This window comes from Anastrepha ludens, chromosome 2, assembly GCF_028408465.1.
Source record: "Anastrepha ludens isolate Willacy chromosome 2, idAnaLude1.1, whole genome shotgun sequence".
NCBI classification, from domain to species: Eukaryota; Metazoa; Arthropoda; class Insecta; order Diptera; family Tephritidae; genus Anastrepha; species Anastrepha ludens.
The window spans coordinates 166,489,905-166,509,852 of record NC_071498.1 but is presented as its reverse complement, the minus strand read 5'-3'; the positions used below and the strand labels follow the sequence as shown (position 1 = coordinate 166,509,852).

The window sequence follows — 19,948 nt, the reverse complement described above, 5'->3', positions numbered from 1 at the left end:
AATGTAATCGGCGCTTACACCCGTTTTTGGTATTAGGCCGAGGTCATCATATTATTTGTTTCATGCGTGTTGATGTTGTTCCACAAATGTAGAGATCTACAGTTTCTAGCCGTCTTCGAGCGGCATATATATATTTTTTTTAATCTTTTTATTTGTTTTTTTTATGAAAAGCTGTTTTCAGGACAGAAATACAATCGTAGGCTCGCCATTGCCTGCCGAAGATCGACCGCTATTAGGAAAAAATTTTTTCTTCATCTTGGTGTTTCACGGAGTTTCGAACCTACGTCTTCCGGACGGTATACCGCGTGTAGTACAATCGTCTACTGACTGAGTGCTTGGACTTGTCCAACCACCCACAAATCTAATCTAATCTTCCCCACGGTAGTGACGCGGGATCCCTACAAAATGCTGTATATCAAAATTCTTTTCGTACGAAATACTGTAAATTAACGTAACAAAATTCTGCAGTGAAAAATTCTGTATTTACAAAATTCTGTAAAAACAAACTTCTGTACTGTCTTAAAAAAATTCTGCATTGACAAGATTGTGTATTGAAAAAATTTTGTGTTGACAAAAGTCAACGAAAAAAGGAGTTCTACGCAAAAATACGGTGGATTGCGTAGCCGGAGTCGGACTGATGAGGGTTATTTTTTTGAAGCGCAGCCGCCCACGCGAAAAACAGTTCTACGCAAAAATACGGTGGATTAAATCGAAACTGAAGAAAAAAAGTGCGCACTTTTTTTATAAAATTTGTTGAATTTCTTATCATTTACTTACAGCATTTCGTCAATACAGAATTTCGTCAATACAGCATTTCGGCAATACAGAATATTTTTTACAGAATTTTGAAATACAGAATTTTGTATACAGCATTTTGTAAACAGAATATTGTATTATACAGCATTACGTACCCAACCCTAGTGACGCACTAACCCAATGGGCTTCCTACGCTACCCAGCTAATTTGTTGCTATTGAAATTGCGGTGTTTGCCTTTGTAGCAATCTCCGACACTAATTTGGCTATTATATCCACATAACCTATTGTATGTAGACCTGAAGACAGCGAGGGACGCAATTCCTTGTGATACCTTATGATCCATGTTGGCATGGCATTGGCCACATTTTGCATTTGGAAAGGAGGTTGATGGGTTCAGAAAAAATGATGCGAGACGAAATTTTTTGACGACTTTACCGAACTCATTGGTTCTTGCAAACTTCCAAAATCGTATAAATCATCTAGCCGTCATTTCTCAATTCTCTACTGGTTTGGTCATGGAATCATTTTTTAACAAACCAAATACTATCCCTGGGAATAATGTAGTCAACCACCCAACCGGAGCCGATACGTTTTGTCTACAAGGAGGAGAAAAGCTTTGTCGAAAAACTTGTTTTTGCAAAAATCTCTTATACATGTTCTGCTTGCCTTCCACCGAATCCTCTCTTATTCCTGATATTAGTCCAGCAGGAATATTTTTTGCATTTATTTTTGTATATGTGAAGTTTTTGAAAAAAAAAAATAAATTCGATTTTATAAATTAATAAATTATTAAATAAAAATAAATAGATAAATTTTAAATAAATATTTATTGTATTGGAAGTTTCAAGTGATGTTGTTAGTTCGTCTTTCAAGTTTGATACCTGCATTTTCGCTTGTCTCTGAATTTAAAAAAAGGTGGTTTTATTAAGGAGGTTTATAGTTCAAATGTATTGTCATAAAAATTATGTGGATTTTAGGACTCAGAGTCCAATTTTAGAAAGGAGTTGAATGGTCTTATTATTGGAACTTTTGGCTGTAAACTGGTAAACTGTAATTGCAGCCAGACTATGGAAAATATATTGAACTTAATGCCAGAAAATAATGAAATAAAAATAAAATAATAAAAAAACAAAATTATTTTTTCCCCAAACCACTTTTCGATGGCAACAAGAGACACTGAAATTTTTTTCATAGCAAAATAGTAGCAAATGAGTTAAAAAATCACTATCCATGCCGCATCTGATAGAATCTTAAAATGTTTAATTTATTACCACAGTTTAGGCTGGCAAATTCATTATATTTTTTAATATTGTTTCATGTTTGTTTTTGTACTGCATGAAATAACTGTTTTTTTACTCTATTGCTTAGTTTTCTTTTTTGTTTGTTTTTTATTTTCTGCCACATTTAGTCAACATCAGAAAAAAGTGAAGTGTCAAAGATAGTTGAAATTGATTGTATGACAACTGCCACAGTACTTATGACAAATCGAGGACTAGTTTTTACTAATTTTTTTTTATTTTAACCACAAATTTAGAATAAAATTGCATGTGTTTGCAATATGCCTCCCTTAAAATTAATGAAATATTTTGTTAAACTGCCTTAACCCTCCGATTGTCCAATTTTTGAAACCTTCGGCTGGGCACCGAGATCTGTCTGGACCCCTATGTATTTACATGCGTTTGTCTGGGAATATGTGGCTAATGCGCCACCTTTATAACTAAAATTTAAATATATAAAAATATAAAATATATATTTTTAGTCTCGTACATATTTCATTGCATTGATACCCTGTTGGTTTTTTTCCTTGTTCACTCCTCTCGGGAGCATAGGGAATCTACAATACTCAGTCTTGCGTTGGTTTCGTTAATCTGTTTTGATTTCTGACAGGGTAGGTGACTAGTCTGTCGCTACCAGTTTGAAGTAGTGGGAATGTCCACCAGTAGTTGCTTAGGAACAACCCTATTTTACTGCTTGGAGCGCCATCTGGGTTTCACATTTTTCTGGCAGAAGGATCGCACAGATGGTTGCTGACTTCGCTGAATTTCGTGTGTCTGCGGTTGTATCGCGGTTTTTTTTGGTGTTGTTTTATATTTTGACTTATTTCAAAGAAGTCTGAAGAAAAGAAGTTGATTCCAATGAAATTTATGGTAAAATATGAAATGATAATATACTTACCTACTTACTTACTTACTTACTTACTTACTTGCCTACTTACCTACTTACTTACCTACTTACTTACTCACTTACTTACTTACTCACTTACCTACTTACCTACATACTTACCTACTTACTTACTTAATTTCTTACTTACTTGCCCACTTACCTACTTACTTACTTACTTACTTTCTCACTTACTTACCTACTCACTTACTTACCTACTTACTTACTTACCTCCTTACTTACTCACTTAGTTACTTACTTACTTACCTACTTACCTACTTACTTACCTACTTACTTACCTACTTACTTACTCACTTACTTACTTACTCACTTACCTACTTACCTACATACTTACCTACTTACTTACTTAATTTCTTACTTACTTGCCCACTTACCTACTTACTTACGCACTTACTTACTTGCTTACTTACCTACTTACCTACTTACTTACTTACTTACCTACTTACCTACTTACCTACTTACTTACTTAATTTCTTACTTACTTGCCCACTTACCTACTTACCTACTTACTTACCTACTTACTTACTCACTTACTTACCTACTTACCTACTTACTTACCTACTTACTGACTTACTTACTTACTTACTTACTTACTTTCTTACTTACTTACCTACTCACTTACTTACCTACTTATTTACTTACCTCCTTACTTACTCACTTAGTTACTTACTTACTTACCTACTTACCTACTTACTTACCTACTTACATACTCACTTACTTACTTACTCACTTACCTACTTACCTACATACTTACCTACTTACTTACTTAATTTCTTACTTACTTGCCCACTTACCTACTTACTTACTCACTTACTTACTTGCTTACTTACCTACTTACCTACTTACTTACTTACTTACCTGCTTATCTACTTACTTACTTAATTTCTTACTTACTTGCCCACTTACCTACTTACCTACTTACTTACCTACTTACTTACTCACTTACTTACCTACTTACCTACTTACTTACCTACTTACTGACTTACTTACTTACTTACTTACTTACCTACTTACCTACTTACCTACCTACTTACTTACTTACTTGTCTACTTACCTACTTACTGACTTACTTACTTACTTACTTAATTACCTACTTACCTACTCACTTACTTACTTACTTGCCCACTTACCTACTCACCTACCTACTTACCTCCTTACTTGCCTACTTATCTACTAACTTACTTACTTAATTACTTACCTACTTACTTGCTTACTTACCTACTTACCTACTTACTTAGTTTCTTACTTGCTTACTTACTTACTTATCTACTACAACCTATGGTCGGTCTTGGCCGCTACCAAAATGTTGTGCCATTCACCCCTGGTTTGAGTGCGTTGACGCGAGTTAGAAACACCAAGTGTGGCCACCTTATCGCCGACTTGGTCTTTATTTCCCATTCGATCAGCGTTACCTAGCCAGCGCAGCCGCTGAACTTTAATGCGCTTCACTACGTCGATGTCGGTGTACAGCTCGTGATTTCATCTTATTCGGTATACGTCATTCACGCATATTGGACCATAGATGTTGTGAAGAATTTTTCTCTCGAAAGCTCCTCATAACTACCTATCGAAGCTCGTCAACGTCTAGGACTCTGCGTCATACCATAAAGACGGCTTTTCAATTGGCTACCCAGCCCAGAGTAGCATCTTTTGGCAAGAATTATTCTACGCTGTATCTCTTGGCTGATGTTGTTGTTGGTGATAATACTGGATCCTAAATAGCCAAATTACTTGACTACAACGAACTCGTAATTGTCAATCACAACCTGCTTGTTGACGGAAAATACTTTATCTAACGCTCGTTTACCGCAAGATTCATTCGACGGGATTGTTTTCAAGACTGAGTAGAGTAGCACTGATTGCCCGCTGACTAATGCCAACAACGTCGATATCATAAGCGTATTTACAATGCAATCAAATCGTTGGAACCATTAAAAATATTAGCACAAAAATGTTCAACAGCAGTCCAACAAAATAAAATAAATAGTTAAAAAAATTTTTTTTATATAATTTTAATTTAATTTAAAATAAGAACACAATTTTCAAAAACTCTGAATGTCAGCTTGAACAAGCAAACTGCCAGAGTGTATGAATCGAATTTGAAGAGGCTTTCATTGGTAAATATGTGGCAACCCTGCCACTATCTTATAACACTAATGACTCTCGATGTTTACCTTTTGATATGCCACGTAATGTTACAGCAAATGAATGAGCTTCCTTTTGTGATGACACACCTAAGGGCTCACATGAGTTGAGCTGGAAAGCCCCGAAATCGAAATCCCCAAAACAAAAATCGCCAAAACAAAATCTCCAAAATCGAAATCCCCAAACATGAAATGCCCACGATTTGAGACCTAATCTAAACGCCTTTACACAAACCAAGGTGATTTCATGTTTGTGTAATATTGTCCTTCAAATTTAGTGTAGTATTGAACATTTGTTTTATATTTAGAGATATACATACATCCACGCGTCCCATTACAATAATCACAGTTACCATAAACTCATATTTTTACGCTGTGAGTTACTCTACTCTACGCCCCTGTGACATTGGAAAGTCCTGTCATAGAAAAAGTCAGAATTTAATTAATTCACAATACCTCATCAATGATGACGCATCCACGAGATTAATGGAAATTGTGCGAAAAACAGCCAAATGCAAAAATGAAGGTTGCCAATGAAATATGCAAAAAGTCCAAAAGAAATGATTAATTATTATTTTCTATTAGGTTAAAAAACTATTATAAACTACACAAATAATGCAACCACTTTGTAGTTTTTTAATCGAATAGCATTGCATCAAATTTCATGGCATAAAAAATTGCGATACACAAAATTGAAAGGCGAATGGGTAAACAGAGAGACAGCGATGATGAAGAGAAAATATGACTAATTACTTTATCAAATTTTGTTATAGCTAAAATTTAATTTCAAGTGAATTAAATGGGACTATATTTTTATTTATTCTTTGGAATATAACAAAAGTAAATAAAATGAGACTTTACACAGCGTTAAATAACTATTGATCTAGGACTTTTTGACTTTTATTTGTTTCTTTTTCAATTTTGATATTATTTTACGATATACGTCATTTACGACACACCTCATTCTCCTTCGAAAACCATACAAATTCATGTTTAAAACCTTGTGCAAAAAAAGTCAACAAATTTTCATCAAAATTCCAAACATTTGTGGTACGCAGTTTTCTAGTCCATTGTATTCTAGTAGAATAACGCACAAATCTCAATTGGTTTAAAAGCGCTTTGATTTTTGAGAATTGTTTTCACTGGCGGTGTATTTTCGCCATATAACGAACGATCGGAATTTTTTATGTAGTCAGCAAAAAAAATTGTAACAATTCAATGGAATTTTTGAGGTGCATTAAATTAAAGGGTGATTTTTTAACTATTATATTTTTAAACAGTTGGTTTAAACAGCTGACGCTCGTTTCGTGTTTTGTTTCACTGTCAAACATCTTCAGTTTGGTCTATAATTTAACCACGAATCGTCTTACAAACGAACAACGCTTGCAAATCATTGAATTTTATTATAAAAATGCGTGTTCTGTTAAGAAAGTTTAAAGTCGAAAAATTGTGTTCGGCGACGAAGCTCATTTTTGACGTAAATAAGCAGAATTGTCGATTTTGGAGTGAAGATCAGCCAGAAGAATTGCATGAGCTACCAATGTATCCAGAAAAGGTCACAGTTTGGTGCGGTTTATGGGCTGGAGGTATCATTGGACCGTACTTCTTCAAAGATGTAGCGAATCGTAACGTAACTGTGAATGGTGAGCGCTACCGTGAAATGATATCCAACTTTTTTTTGCCCAAAATACAAGAGCTTGACTTGCATGGCATGTGGTTTCAGCAAGACGGTGCCACATGCCACACAGCACGCGTAACAATGGACTTGTTGAGAGGCGAGTTCGGTGAACATTTTATTTCACGTTCGGGACCTGTCAATTGGCCAACCAAGATCGTGCGATATAAAGTCTTTAGATTATTTTTTGTGGGGCTATGTTAAAGCTCATGTCTATTCAGACAAGCCTGCTTCAATTAACATTAAAGCATTTATATGTGAGATACCGGCCGAAACATTGGAAAGAGTATGCCAAAATTGGACTAAGCGGATAGACCATTTGAAGCGCAGTCGCGGTCAACATTTGCATGAAATAATCTTCAAACATTAAATTATACGGACTATACTATCGATTTAAATAAAAATTTAATTAATTTTTCTGAATTTTACTGGTGTTTTTTGAAAGACCTTCCTACAGCTATTAAAAAATCCAATGGGTTATAAAACTGCATACTCAAAATATTTTTTAAAATCTTGATTAAAAGTTTAAAATTTTCACACAAATTTTATTAATTGTTTTTTAATTTCCACAAAGTTTGAGACTTGAACTAATATGATTCTCTTAGCAGAATGAACCAAATTTTCATAGAAAAATTATTGAAACACTGTAAAAACAAATAAATTATCAAAACTTATGAACAAGCTCTAGTGCCATAGTTATTAGGCCCTCCGTTGGGTACCCAGGTGTAGCCAGACTGGCTTTCTCGATATTGGACTGGAATTTAAAAACTTTCTATTATAGCTAACGACTTCTGCTTCCAAGTAGCTTCCTAAAACTTTATTTTCCATCGATTTATGGATATAATCTTTAAGAAAGGGTCCCCGAACAAGACGAAAAATAATTTAAAAAGTTACCCCGTCAATTGCATCTTTGCTTTCTTTTGCAACATCTTGAATGTGATGGCGTTGGCAACGTTTTGCATCGAAAATCGTGTGAATAAATAATCCAGTCGTTATTTCACAATTTACTGCTCGTTTGACTTTGAATTACCAATTACTATCCCTCGGAATTTTGTAGTCAACCACCCAAGCGGAGCCGATACACTCACAGGGAAGAGAGATTGTCGTGTTTGTCTACAAGGAGGAGAAAAGCTTCGTCGAAAAACTCGTTTCTATTGTATTGAGTCCAAGAATCCAGTATGTCAATAGCACTCAAAAATCTCGTATACACATTTTGCTTGCCTTCCACTGAATACATAAAAAAATATATTAGGTAAGTAGGTAAGTAGGTAAGTAAGTAAGTAAGTAAGTAAGTAGGTAAGTAGGTAAGTAAGTAAGTAAGCAAGTAAGTAGGGAATAAGTAAGTAAGTAAGTAGGTAAGTAGGTAATTAAGTAAGTAAGTAAGAAAGTAAGTAAGTAGGTTAGTAAGTAAGTAAGTAAGTAAGTAAGTAAGCTAATATGAATGAGCTGAATTTCCTTTAATGGATAAAATTTCCAATATTGTTTTTTTCTTTTCATTTCTATTTATTTTGTAACAAACTTAACCTACAAACTGTAAAAAAAAGTTATAAAAACAACTTCAACATCAAATAACAAGTACAATAAATCAATAATTATGCTTGGAGGCAGCAATCACGAGCCAATGCCATAAACGCACATCTGCACCGAACATTTTAATTAACGGTAATACCTTACTGGAGGCAAGTAACCATTGTTTGTATTGACGTTCTGTGCCACCGGTAGCTGAACGCCAAGCGCTTGTTCCTGCGGCTGTGCACCTGTTGACAGCCCAGTCTGTTGTTCATCAGCCTGAGCGGTGGGCGAGTCGTGAGCTACCTCGAGGGCTCCATCTGCTCCAGCTTCAGCGTGTTTGTTGGCCTCCAAAGACCCAATGACGGAGCTCACTGGTGCTACACCTTCATTAGTGATTTGTGTCGAACCGCCCAAGGCGTCGTATTGTGCTTGAATGGTTTGTTGCGCATGCGCCGCCTCTTCGACCGTCTGGTACTTAATGAAATACACCTCTGGCTTAGCTGTGGTGGTGATCGGCTCATATACTTGGGCATCAATGTCGGCAGCTTCTTGCTTTTTGTTCAACACATAGATAACGGTTTTCTCTTCATTGGCAGCCGGAGTGATTTTGATTGATGCCTTCTTGGTGGCCTTGTCAGATGATTTAATGAAGACAACATTGTAGTTTTTACGCGGCCTGCCGACTGTCACGTGACGTTCTTTCAACTCTTCCTCATCGTCTTCGGGTGCGGCATGCAAATAGAAGCGTTTCGAAATAACAGTTTCAGGTTCTACTTGTTGTTGTTGCTGCTGCTGCAAATGTTGCGCTTGTTCCTGCTCAGCCAAAAACTGTTGGGAAATTTGTTGTTGTTCGATGGCAACTTGCTGAGGTTGCTGGAATTGTGGCTGTTGCGAGGCAATGTGCTGTTGTTGTGGCACAAGTTGTTGTGCTTGTTGAACTTGTTGTTGTTGTTGGAATTGTTGCTGTTGTTGCGAATACTGCTGCTGCTGCTGCTGCAAAGTGTTGACCGCAGCTGAGACAGGAGTCAAATAGCGCGCCTGAGGTTGTCCCAAAGATCCTGGCGCAGAGGCAGCGCTACCGACGTTACCCACTGAAAGTGACTGACTACTGTAGCTCACCTGTTGCGGCTGGGTATGTAGCTCAAAGTTCGGTCCCAGATTGTTTGACTGTACTGACATAATTGTTTGCAGATCCTTCAACACTTCAGCAGCGCTCGTTGGCATGACACCGTACTGGGCATGCGGCTGTGGGCTGTATGTATGCCTCAACTGTCCACCTGATGACTGAGCGTTGTATTGATATCCCGGCAGGCGACCAGCTGCGACCAGGCCCAAAAAAGTGCATAAAATCTGCAAAAGCACGAAGAATAAAAAAACAAAGCGGTAAAAACAGAAATTAATACAAATATCCGAATTGAACGAGCCTGATCCTGCATCATTGCAGCTCTTTCACTTACAATAAGTCCACGCATGTTCCTGCTTGGTTGGTTTGATGATGGTTGAACGATTCTGTGGATTGTTGTGTGCCCAAAAGGTGCAACACTTTGCTTTTATAGGTGCGCACTTCACAAAAGCCGATTGCTCTACAAAAATCTTTATTAAACGGTAATTTATCTAACAAACTTCATTCAATTGTAATTCATTAACTTCTGCGCTAATGCGGAAGCCACCGTTGCTGCCTCCAATTCGTCAACAGACACAAAAAGAGAAAATGTTAGGCGTTGTAAGCTGATCAGCGGCTAGGCAGAGGTTTTCTTTGACTGAGTTGCCCATTCACATTTACTTGTTATTTGTATTGTTATAAATTTTTTTCACTACTGTTCACAATTTAATTCAAATAATGTTTACATGCACATGCGCATACACACACATATGCATATAGTTGATGAGATCACAGGGGTTGCGCACCAACCTGTGCGAAGCTCATCTTTTTATTGCTGATTCATCTACCACCTCTTCAAATATTACATTTTACATTAAAATCTACTACACAGAAATTGGACACGCTTGAATTGCAAAATTTTTAAGGAGTCAGATCACTTTTACTTAAAAAATGTCTTAATAATTTAAAAATTGGATACTCAAAAGATTAAGCAGGAAAAAATATCTAAAGACTTATTTGCATCACTTTAAGCCAGACTATGGCTGGAATTTCGGAGCTTCCCAGACTGATAAACTATCCACTAACGCCTGCACTTTCCATTACAGCGTTCACGAACTTCCTGCCCTCAATGGAAGGGTGGGCACGGGACGACGTAAGGCAGGGCGAGTCTATCCATGTATATACACAGCAGCGGCTCCAAACTCGAAGGTTGGGTGGGCGGAAGTGTATTTTCCGAACATCTGGGGATCTCTTTCAGTTTTTGGCTTCCGACTACTGTAGTGTCTTTCAGGCTGAAGCGATGGCAATAATAAAAGCCGTAACACTGATACAGTGCGATGCGATACCTCGAGATGATATCAACATTTTCACTGAAAGCCAGGCGGCGATAAAATCCCTCTCAAAACGATCGATAACCTCCAAAGTAGCCATGAAATATCGCATATTTCTTAGCGATATCACCCATATCACCTAGAGATAATATAAGTTCCTGGCCATTGGAACCTTGTGGGCAACTGAAGAGCCAATGAACTAGCTAGACTTGGAATCAAGTTGACTGATTAGTACACAGATAACACAGACATACTCTTACAAGCATATTAGCTATTTATCTTTAAGGAAGTTGTACGAGCAGCGAATGAAAGATGGCGAAATGAAACGTACTGAATCTGGCGACTATTTTAAAAACAGGATTTTGCTCCACGACACGGAAGATGACATTAAGTAGTATCAAGTGGCCGGCGGCGTACCACAGGGTTCTGTACTGAGACCGACTCTATGGAATGAGAATCAATCTTCAGGAGCCAAACTCGTTGTTTATGCAGACGAAATCGCGTTAGTGGTCATTAACGAACATGACGATGAAGGCACGTGAGGAGTTGATCATCACTGTGGGGGAGTGCCACATAAAATCGCCGTCGTACTTAAAGTATTTGGGAGTTATCCTTGACTTTTAAGGATTATCTTTCAGCAGTTAGCAAAAGAGCGCAACGGGCACATGGACTATCAAGAAACGTCAGTTACTCTCCTTAGTAACTACATCTGTTATAATGTATGCAACACCGATATGGGCCTGTGTGAGAAAATCGTTTATAAAGGAAGTAAAAGTGAAACACTTACGCAGCACGATAAGAGAAGTGAGCGCTTACCCGCACGATTTCCGTAGCCGTAATATTGAGAAAAATTCCGATTAATCTGCTCATTAGGAGCTGAAGCGCGTATAACAAAAATGTTGCGTGAGGAGAAATGAGCCCGGCGACGAGCCATCGCAGCGTAAATACCGGACAGTTACCGGACTGACGATTTGAGTTAAAATACTCAATAATGGCCTCCCGAGGTATTACTTAACGGCAAGGTTCCGAGAGCAGCAACCGTTCGGACAAGAGGAGGTTTTAGTTCGGGTTAAAGACCCACACTGACGGCCACAATAGCCATCTAGGCTTTCGACGCTTTCTCCTACTAAAAAAAGATCTTTGCTAAGCCAAAATAAGCATAGTCTTAGCTCACTGATTTCCGTTATACATAAAGGGGCACTGCCTAAGAGGCGTCCAAAGGATGGGTGTGCAAACACATGACTTCTGCAGAAGCTGTCTAGATTAGGAAGAGAAAGAGACGATTCGCACCTCCTGTGTCATTGTCCTGCTCTATCCAGACTTAGATTTAACATTTTAGGTAGGCAATTTATTAATGACTTGAAAGATCTTAGCACTGCAGAAATTGACGATCTTCAAAGTTTGAAAAGGATACACTGGTATTAGGAGAGATAAGGACAAGCTTCCCACGCGGCATCAGGCTATGAGCCTGAGAGTGGACAACTGCTGTAACCTAACCTATTTGCATTTTCAATAAAAATTATATTTATTTAATGTTAAGCGAATCGTTGACATGACTGTCACCTATGACATTAATTTGAAAAGAAAAGAGTTTTTTGCATACTTTTTGCCCTTCAGGGTCCAGAGTCCTTTGCGGACTTCTATTGCTAACACTCTGTAACTCACAACTGAATGGAGCAAACAAAAAACAGCAAAAGAATTCTTTTAATGTAAAATCTCACCTTTACAATTATCATAAATGTTTCGATCGATGCTTTACGAGTTATCGATCACTACAGTCATGTACCGGAACCTTAGCACGCCACTGTGTTCAATTTTTTGAAGTGAAAACTTCTTTAGAATCGTTGGGAGTGATTTGAGACTCGATGAAACGAAAAAGCGACACTCTTGGCTACGAAGCGTTATATGTTGATATACGTATATGTGCTTTGGTGTTTAGTTCAAGCGTCATACGTATGTATGTTTGTATGTATGCTAGTACGTATGTGTGCGCGCCTGCGTATTAGGGAGCCACGGTGAGCGAGAAGGCATTTTGTATACCTATACTACACTACCTAATACTTGCTTAGACCAAGCGTCCTACGAATGTTTGTGTGTATATTAGAACGTATATGTAATATACGCGTTACGACGCTCATAATAGCGTGTGATGTATTGCGTTCGTACTTTTATATTCGTAAATATTTTCATTTTCAAATATTTACCGCAATTGCAGGCGGTGTTGCAATATACCACAATCAAAATGGCGGTGCTCGTATTGTAACTCCACAGATAGATCTGAATGTACAGCAACTACAATCACTGCCTGTTCAGCTCTCTAAAGTGGGAGAAATATGTGCATGCGAAACCAGATTGAGCAATGGAAAAACAGTTTTAATTGTGACAATTTATATTTCACCGAATCAATCAATAAATAGCATCACGGAATTCATTCACAAAATTTAATAAAGTATACACCAGAAGTATCGCGGATACTTAGAAAAGATTACGATAAAGTTCCAATGATTTTAAGTGGCGATTTTAACGTAAATTTGGCATTGGACACAGCAGTTCCTTTAATTGACTTTCTCAATACAACATTAAATTTAAAAATGTGTAATAATCGCACTGAATCGGCAACAGTATCAAAAACAACAATTGAAGCGGTATTTCAAAGATATGTTGACAACATCGAAACCAAAGCATTTGTATCATATTTTATCTATCATAAGCCACTCGTATCATTTGTTGAAATTGAAAACATTGAGGATGAATAATAATAAAATGAAGAAAATAAAATATGAACTTTATAGCAATATTATAATGAACCTATAATTATCCCGCTCCTAATGCTGCTTTCGTCTCATTCTCTCTCTGTTTGTTTTACGGACTGGTATTTTTTTTTTTTCTTATGATGTTTTCTCGAGTAAACTTCGTTCAGACTAATAAACACACTATTTCAAGATCAAACCACTCAATAAGATTCAAACTCATACGACTTTTTTTTCCGTAAAATATTAATATTATTTGAAACATAACGCAAGACCTTCTTGCTTGGATGTGCCGATCAAAATTTATAAACTTTTTAAACTCAACATTTCGCCGAAAAGCCTAATTTTTCCATCTAAAAGCTGTTGGTTACACATAAAAAACAATACAATTATTCTCATTTTGTTTTTAGTTTGCGGATGAACTAAATTTTCTTGGTAAAAATACAATAAATTTAACTTTTTATTTCTTTTTAAACAAATTTTTTTTTAAGTTTTTTTTAGTTCTTAATAATTATATTTAAACGTCTTAGAAGCTACGATTCTAACTCAAAAACAAAATTTCGCTGAAAATTCGAGCTTTTTTCCTTTCCAACAGCTGCTAGTTCTAAAAAACATTTAAAAAACATCTTTAAAAAACTTCAGAAAACCAAAAATAAAAAATTTAAAATTTTTTTAAACTTGCCCTTTTATTACATTTTGTTCTTAAAAATGCTAAAAAAATTTGAAAATTTTAATTTTCTTTCACTTTTTTATACAAATTTTTCTTTTAGTTTGTTTGTGCTTTAGTTTATAATATTTACTAAATCTCCACACATATTTAACCTGATATCGAGAATTTGATTTTCCTGAAACTTATTATGAGTTGAAATTCTTTTTTCAAAAGCCACCGACCTGACAATGGTTAACGTCCGAGTGCATCACTCTTCTGAATAAGCTCCTCAAAAGAACCAGAACCTACCCATTGCAGGCTACTTAAAACTACAGTTCTGTGTATTCATTTCCATATTTGTGGGTGTTTGGCCGAGCTCCTCCTCCTATTTGTGGAGTGCGTCCTTATTTTGTTCCACAAATAAAGAGACCTACCAGAAATACACTCACATACTAATAAATTGCTGAAGAAGCTCGGAAAAAAATCAAACAAGATCTATTGTGCAGTGCACCGGCGGTTTACAATCTGCAAGCCAACAGTAAATGAACCACTGAGTCCCATTCTGAGATAACTGCATACGTCTAACAAAGAAATACTGAGCGCATAACTAAGTTCCTCATCAATCTAGACCGGCCTTTCATTAGTACAATGGTTAGTATCATCTCCGGACACTGACTAATGGAAGCACTCGTTGAAACATATGGTGTTTCGTTTTTCGCCTTCTGTTGCAGCTGCAGTAACGAAGAGGAAATGGAGAGCTTTCAACGAGACAATGAACGCGACAACGTTGCTTAAGCTTTAACTTCTTTAGATGCCTTGAGTTTAGTTATTAAGTTGCAGCGGTTGCCCACTATGTGACACAATCAGGCTCTTAGCTCGTTCAGATGTCATGTGAGAAACTTGTCTTGATCTTCTTAAAACCAATGTGAACTGTTCAAGAAGTTTAGAAGATCCATAATTTCTACAGAGCTGAGATGTTCCAACTCATTAAAGAATTGCCTACCTAAAGTAGTAAGCCTTCGTACAAATAAAGCAGAAGAGTGGCACAGAAGATGCAAACTAGTTTATTCCTCTGGGCGCTCATGCCTTTCATAAAAAGCAGCATAACGAAATTATTATTATTTTGGCTTAGCAGGGATTCCATACATTTAAGGACTCGGGCGATTTTGCCGGTGAGATCGCTACGCCATCTTATAGTCTAAGCAATATTTCTTTTTAAAAGTGATGTAGTGTTCATACTTTTGCAAGAGTGTGAAAAAAAGAGTAAATTTTAGGAATTTGGCCGAGCTTCTCTTCCTATTTGTGGTGTGCGCACTGATGTTGTTCCACAAATGGAGCGACCTACCGTTTTAAGCCGACTACGAACGATAGATATTTTTATCAGGTACTCTTTTATAGCAGAAATACACTCCGAGCTATGCCATTGTCTGCCAAGTGGCGATCGCTATTAGAAAAAACTGTTTTTTGTTTCTATATCGGGACAAACTAGCAAGTACCGAACCTAGACAACATTAAGTACATTGTACTGCACTCGGCTTCCCTTTTTAATATTCTTTAAATCTACCCGACCTCCAACTTTGAGTTCATCCCCATGGTGCTAGATCATTGTACACCCTCGCTAGGTCCGAGCAGACCTTTTTCCACTTATATTCCCTCAAGGGATGAGTGGGTGGGGTGTAACATTTGGATGCAAGGCAAAGCAAATATGTTTTGGGATTAGTGGGAGCGTACTCTGCAAGGGGCTCCCATCAGGCTCAAATTTAAGCTTCCGAACCACAGTAGTGTTTTCCAAGCAGAAGTAGCCGCAATTAAGGAAGCTGTGGATTGGCTGCTCGCTTCTGTAATTACAGTAAAGCAGGTAAATATCTACTCCGACTACTCCGACAGTCAAGCGGCAATTAGAGCCTTGATCGCCCTGTTTCGTGCGTTCGAAATTAGTCGGGGAATGTCTGACTTCTTTCTCGATTACATCGGAATACTTTGACATTAGACTCACTTGGGTTCCCGGTCACAGCGGCTTAGAGGGAAACTGCTGTGCTGACGAGCTGGCTAGACAAGGAACCCTTGAAACGGTTTCATCGCGATATGAGAGGATTGGAGTTCGCTTAAGAACCTGTGGTCTGCTACTGGAAAGATTGGCCTCGCGTAAACACAGCGAGCGCTGGGCTAGTGCGCAAACTTGTAAAGTCGCGAGGTCCATCTGGCCGTGAGTAGATCAGGGGCGCTCGAGAGAACTTTTAAGGCTAACAAAGCCATAGCTATCGAATTTGATAGGTATCCTCACCGGACACTGTCCGTTAGGTGTCCATGCGGTGAGGCTTGGCATTGCGTCAAGCCCTTTCTGCAGAAGCTGTCTGGAGGACGAGGTGGAATCATCTCAGCGCCTTCTTCTCAGCTGCCTTGCTCACGACGGGCCAAGGTTTAAACATCTGGGATCTCATATTTTCTCTGGACCAGCGGATAGCGCGGACTTAAATATCACAAATGTGGTGAAGTTCATCAGCAGCTTAAAACGGTTAACACAAACGTAAATCGCCACTCGTTGGTCGTCATCCTCAAATCCTCTAATCCAAGCCCTGTGTTCTGTGTGATTCCTCCCCTTTTGTTGTCCCCTTCCCTCCTCCTGTATGGTATCACAAAGGACAAATTTTAATTTTTGTCCAAGTGGGCCCCTCGCAAGGGCAGCCATTTAACCTAACCTAATCTAAACTGACCTCAGAAGAAACTGAGTAGATTTTTTGATGCCAAGGAGCCAAGGTGGTCGCTGCTTGAGGGTGGAGCCTGCTTAAGAGGCTTCCAAAAATCGATTTTTTTTGCATAAATGTCTTCCCAAACTATCCAAGAATGTGTCCTGAAAATTTCAGAAGCAAAATCAAAATATTTTCGGAGTTACAGAAGAAATTGTGAGCATGCGTCGAGAGCGCTCGAAGTGCGATTTCCTAGTTTTATATATTTACGATTTTCCCTAATTGGCGGGAAAGATAGGGAAAAAGTTAAACGTCATATGGAAACGAGATTACATTGATTGTATTTGGAATTAAATTCTCTTCTAGTTGAACCTAAAAAACCTTAAGAAAGTTATGATTAACCCACTTTTTAACAATCTAAAGTGAATTTGTTTTTCCAAAAACATGATTTTTTTTTAATTAGCGAAAAATTGTTGAATTTCTCCCTTTTTGTTTAATTTTCTTAGTTTAACTAGAAGCTATGCTATACTAAAATAAAAATGTGTTTGGGTTTTTGGTTTCACATGAAAATTGCGATCTTTATCTTTCCCGCCGCACGACACATGCACACTCGAGGCGCCTCCGCAAAATGCTTGACCAGGCATAATATGACATATATTTTAATGAAAAAATTTGAGAAGACTGCTGAAATATATAACAATAAAACCTGAAAGTTTCGTTTCAATCGACTATTTCTTTCCTTCCCAAAAAAACACAAAAAAATCGATTTTTTTAAGCCTCTAAAGCAGGCTCTCCTCTTAAGGCCCTCAACTCATTTAAATTTTTTTATTTTTTTTATTATTTATTTTTGTTTTAAGTACTTCATTTTTTGATTCATTGTTGAAAAACACATTTTTTTGGTCACACGAGGTACATTCAAAAAGTTTTCCGCCTTTAAAATGGTCTTCACATGGACAATGAGCACTGATATAACCGGCTCTACTGAACCGATTTTGATGGAATAAAATTGAAATGAGTCGTTATCGTGTGAACTACGATCATTTGAAAAAAAAAATTTAGTACTTTTTTCAGACCTTTAAAGTAAAAAAAAAGGTCGGTTTGTCATCTTTGAACGTCCGCCATTTTTTTTTATTATTTTTCTTTTTAGTTCGTAGTTCACACGATAACATACATTCATACTGAATAAGACCCTATTTGTCTTTTTGATTTCAGACACCTGTGAGTCCCGAAATCCGTGTTGCCAGCAACATACTTTTGCTTGGCAGACCATTTGTTGAAGTCTCACACCTTTTTGAACGAACCTCGTGTGGCCAAAACAATTTTTTTATTTTTTAACAATATAATACCCGAAACAAAAATAAAAAATCTTTTTTCGTTTCTGTTTTACACGTTTTTAAAGAAACACCCCATAAACACCATTTCAAATGAGGCGAGGGCCTTAACAAAGCAGTGCCAAAGACCTCAAGCCTCATTCGAGTGAGAGTCGAGTAGACGCACAGAAATTGGGCTGCCGTCTCATACTTCTCTTCACATGCACATGGCAAAGTGCACTGTTTCTATCATTTTATGTTTCATGCAAAAAAACTCAAACCTATGCACTTCCAAATAGAGACCTGCACCCTGTACAAAAATAGGGTCGCCTAGCAAATATAATCAAAATAATTGAGAACTATTTCAGGCATCGTAAACTGAGGCTTAGAAGTGACAAAGGCGATGAGGAGTATATTGTATCAGCAGGAGTTCCTTATGGATCAGTTTCGGGTCCACTGCTATGGAACCTAATGTATGACGGGGTTCTAAGACTGAATATGGCCCCTACAACTAAAGTCATTGGATTCGCGGATGAAATCGCGGTTGTAAAAGGAGCAAAACATATCCTCGAAATTGAGAGGATCGATAGCGAATAAGTAAGCAGGATCAGGGCTTGGCTTAGGTCTATGAAGCTGGAATTAGCTGAGCATAAGACCGGTGTAGTTCTAATAAGCAGCAGGAAGATAGTAGACACCATAAATGTAAATGTTGGGTCTGTAACCATTGCTTCAAAACCTGCTATAAAATACCTGGGAGTGATAGTTGACAGCCGTTTAAACTTCAAAACACACCTGGAATACGCTGTGAAGAAGGCATCGAGTGTGCAGTCCTGCCTGTCGCGAATCATGCCAAGCAATGGCGGACCTAGCCACAGCAAAAGAAAGCTATATAGCAGGGTAGTCAGCTCGGTTCTTTTGCATGCTGCACCGATCTGGGCTGATGCACTGAACTTAAATAGCTTCACAAAAGAACTGAAAGCCGTCTCTAGGTTAAGTGCTTTGCGAACTATCAGAGGCTTCCGTACAATTTCGGACGATGCTTCCTTCGTTATAGCTGGGCTAATCCCCGTGGACATCTTGGCGGAAGAAATGCAGAGAGTGTATATAAGGCTATCTGAACACTACGGTGAAGCAAGTCGTAAAACTATTGCAGAGGAAGAAAAACGTCATTCGATCGCCCACTGGCAAGACCGGTGGAACAGATCACCGAAAGGTAGATGGACGCATGAGCTAATACCCACCCTGACGACGTGGTTAGAAAGGAACTATGGGGAAACAAACTCCCACCTAACCCAATTACTTTCAGGACCTGGAGTATTTCGAAAATACCCCCATAGATTCGGACATGACAGTTCCCCAAACCGCCCAATCTGCACGGATAGGGAAAAAGACGCTGATTCCGTCTTGTTCCAATGCCCACGTTATGCTCCCGAAACTTGTGGTATTTTAAACGGAGAAATGTTATAGATTTTATGCTAAAATTGAGCGATAACAGGAAGCGAATCTGCGCGCATGCAAAATATATCCACAATGATCTAAGACGCGCGGAGGTTCGTAGACAAAGTAACTGGCAGCCTATGAGCTAACCTGCCCCGTGAGGTAATTCCTTCTTGGTTCCGCGGGGAGAGTGGTAGATAATGGAGAGGTGTTTAGAACACAGGTGTAGCTGTGAGGCTACAAGTCGTGCATACTACTATGCCGGTATAACAGTACTCATGAGAGTTTCCTCTTCATGGGCGTCATCCCGAAAAACAAAACCCTTTACTGCATGGCAGTAATTCAATTATTTTTCCGCGCGTGCTTGTAAAATTCATTGAAATTCTATTTTCTATTTCCAAAAGTAGTTTTTA

The 19,948-nt window shown here is 37.9% G+C and overlaps 1 protein-coding gene across 1 annotated transcript; it reads right to left on the bottom strand.

Annotated features, from left to right (window-relative positions):
- Positions 1-8,413: 8,413 nt before the first annotated feature.
- Positions 8,414-9,741, bottom strand: LOC128855650 (transcription factor SPT20 homolog). The gene is made up of 2 exons (XM_054090722.1): positions 9,727-9,741; positions 8,414-9,619 (listed from the first exon to the last, which is right to left on the bottom strand). Exons 1-2 carry the CDS (start codon positions 9,739-9,741, stop codon positions 8,414-8,416), a joined length of 1,221 nt encoding a protein of 406 aa, XP_053946697.1.
- Positions 9,742-19,948: the final 10,207 nt, after the last annotated feature.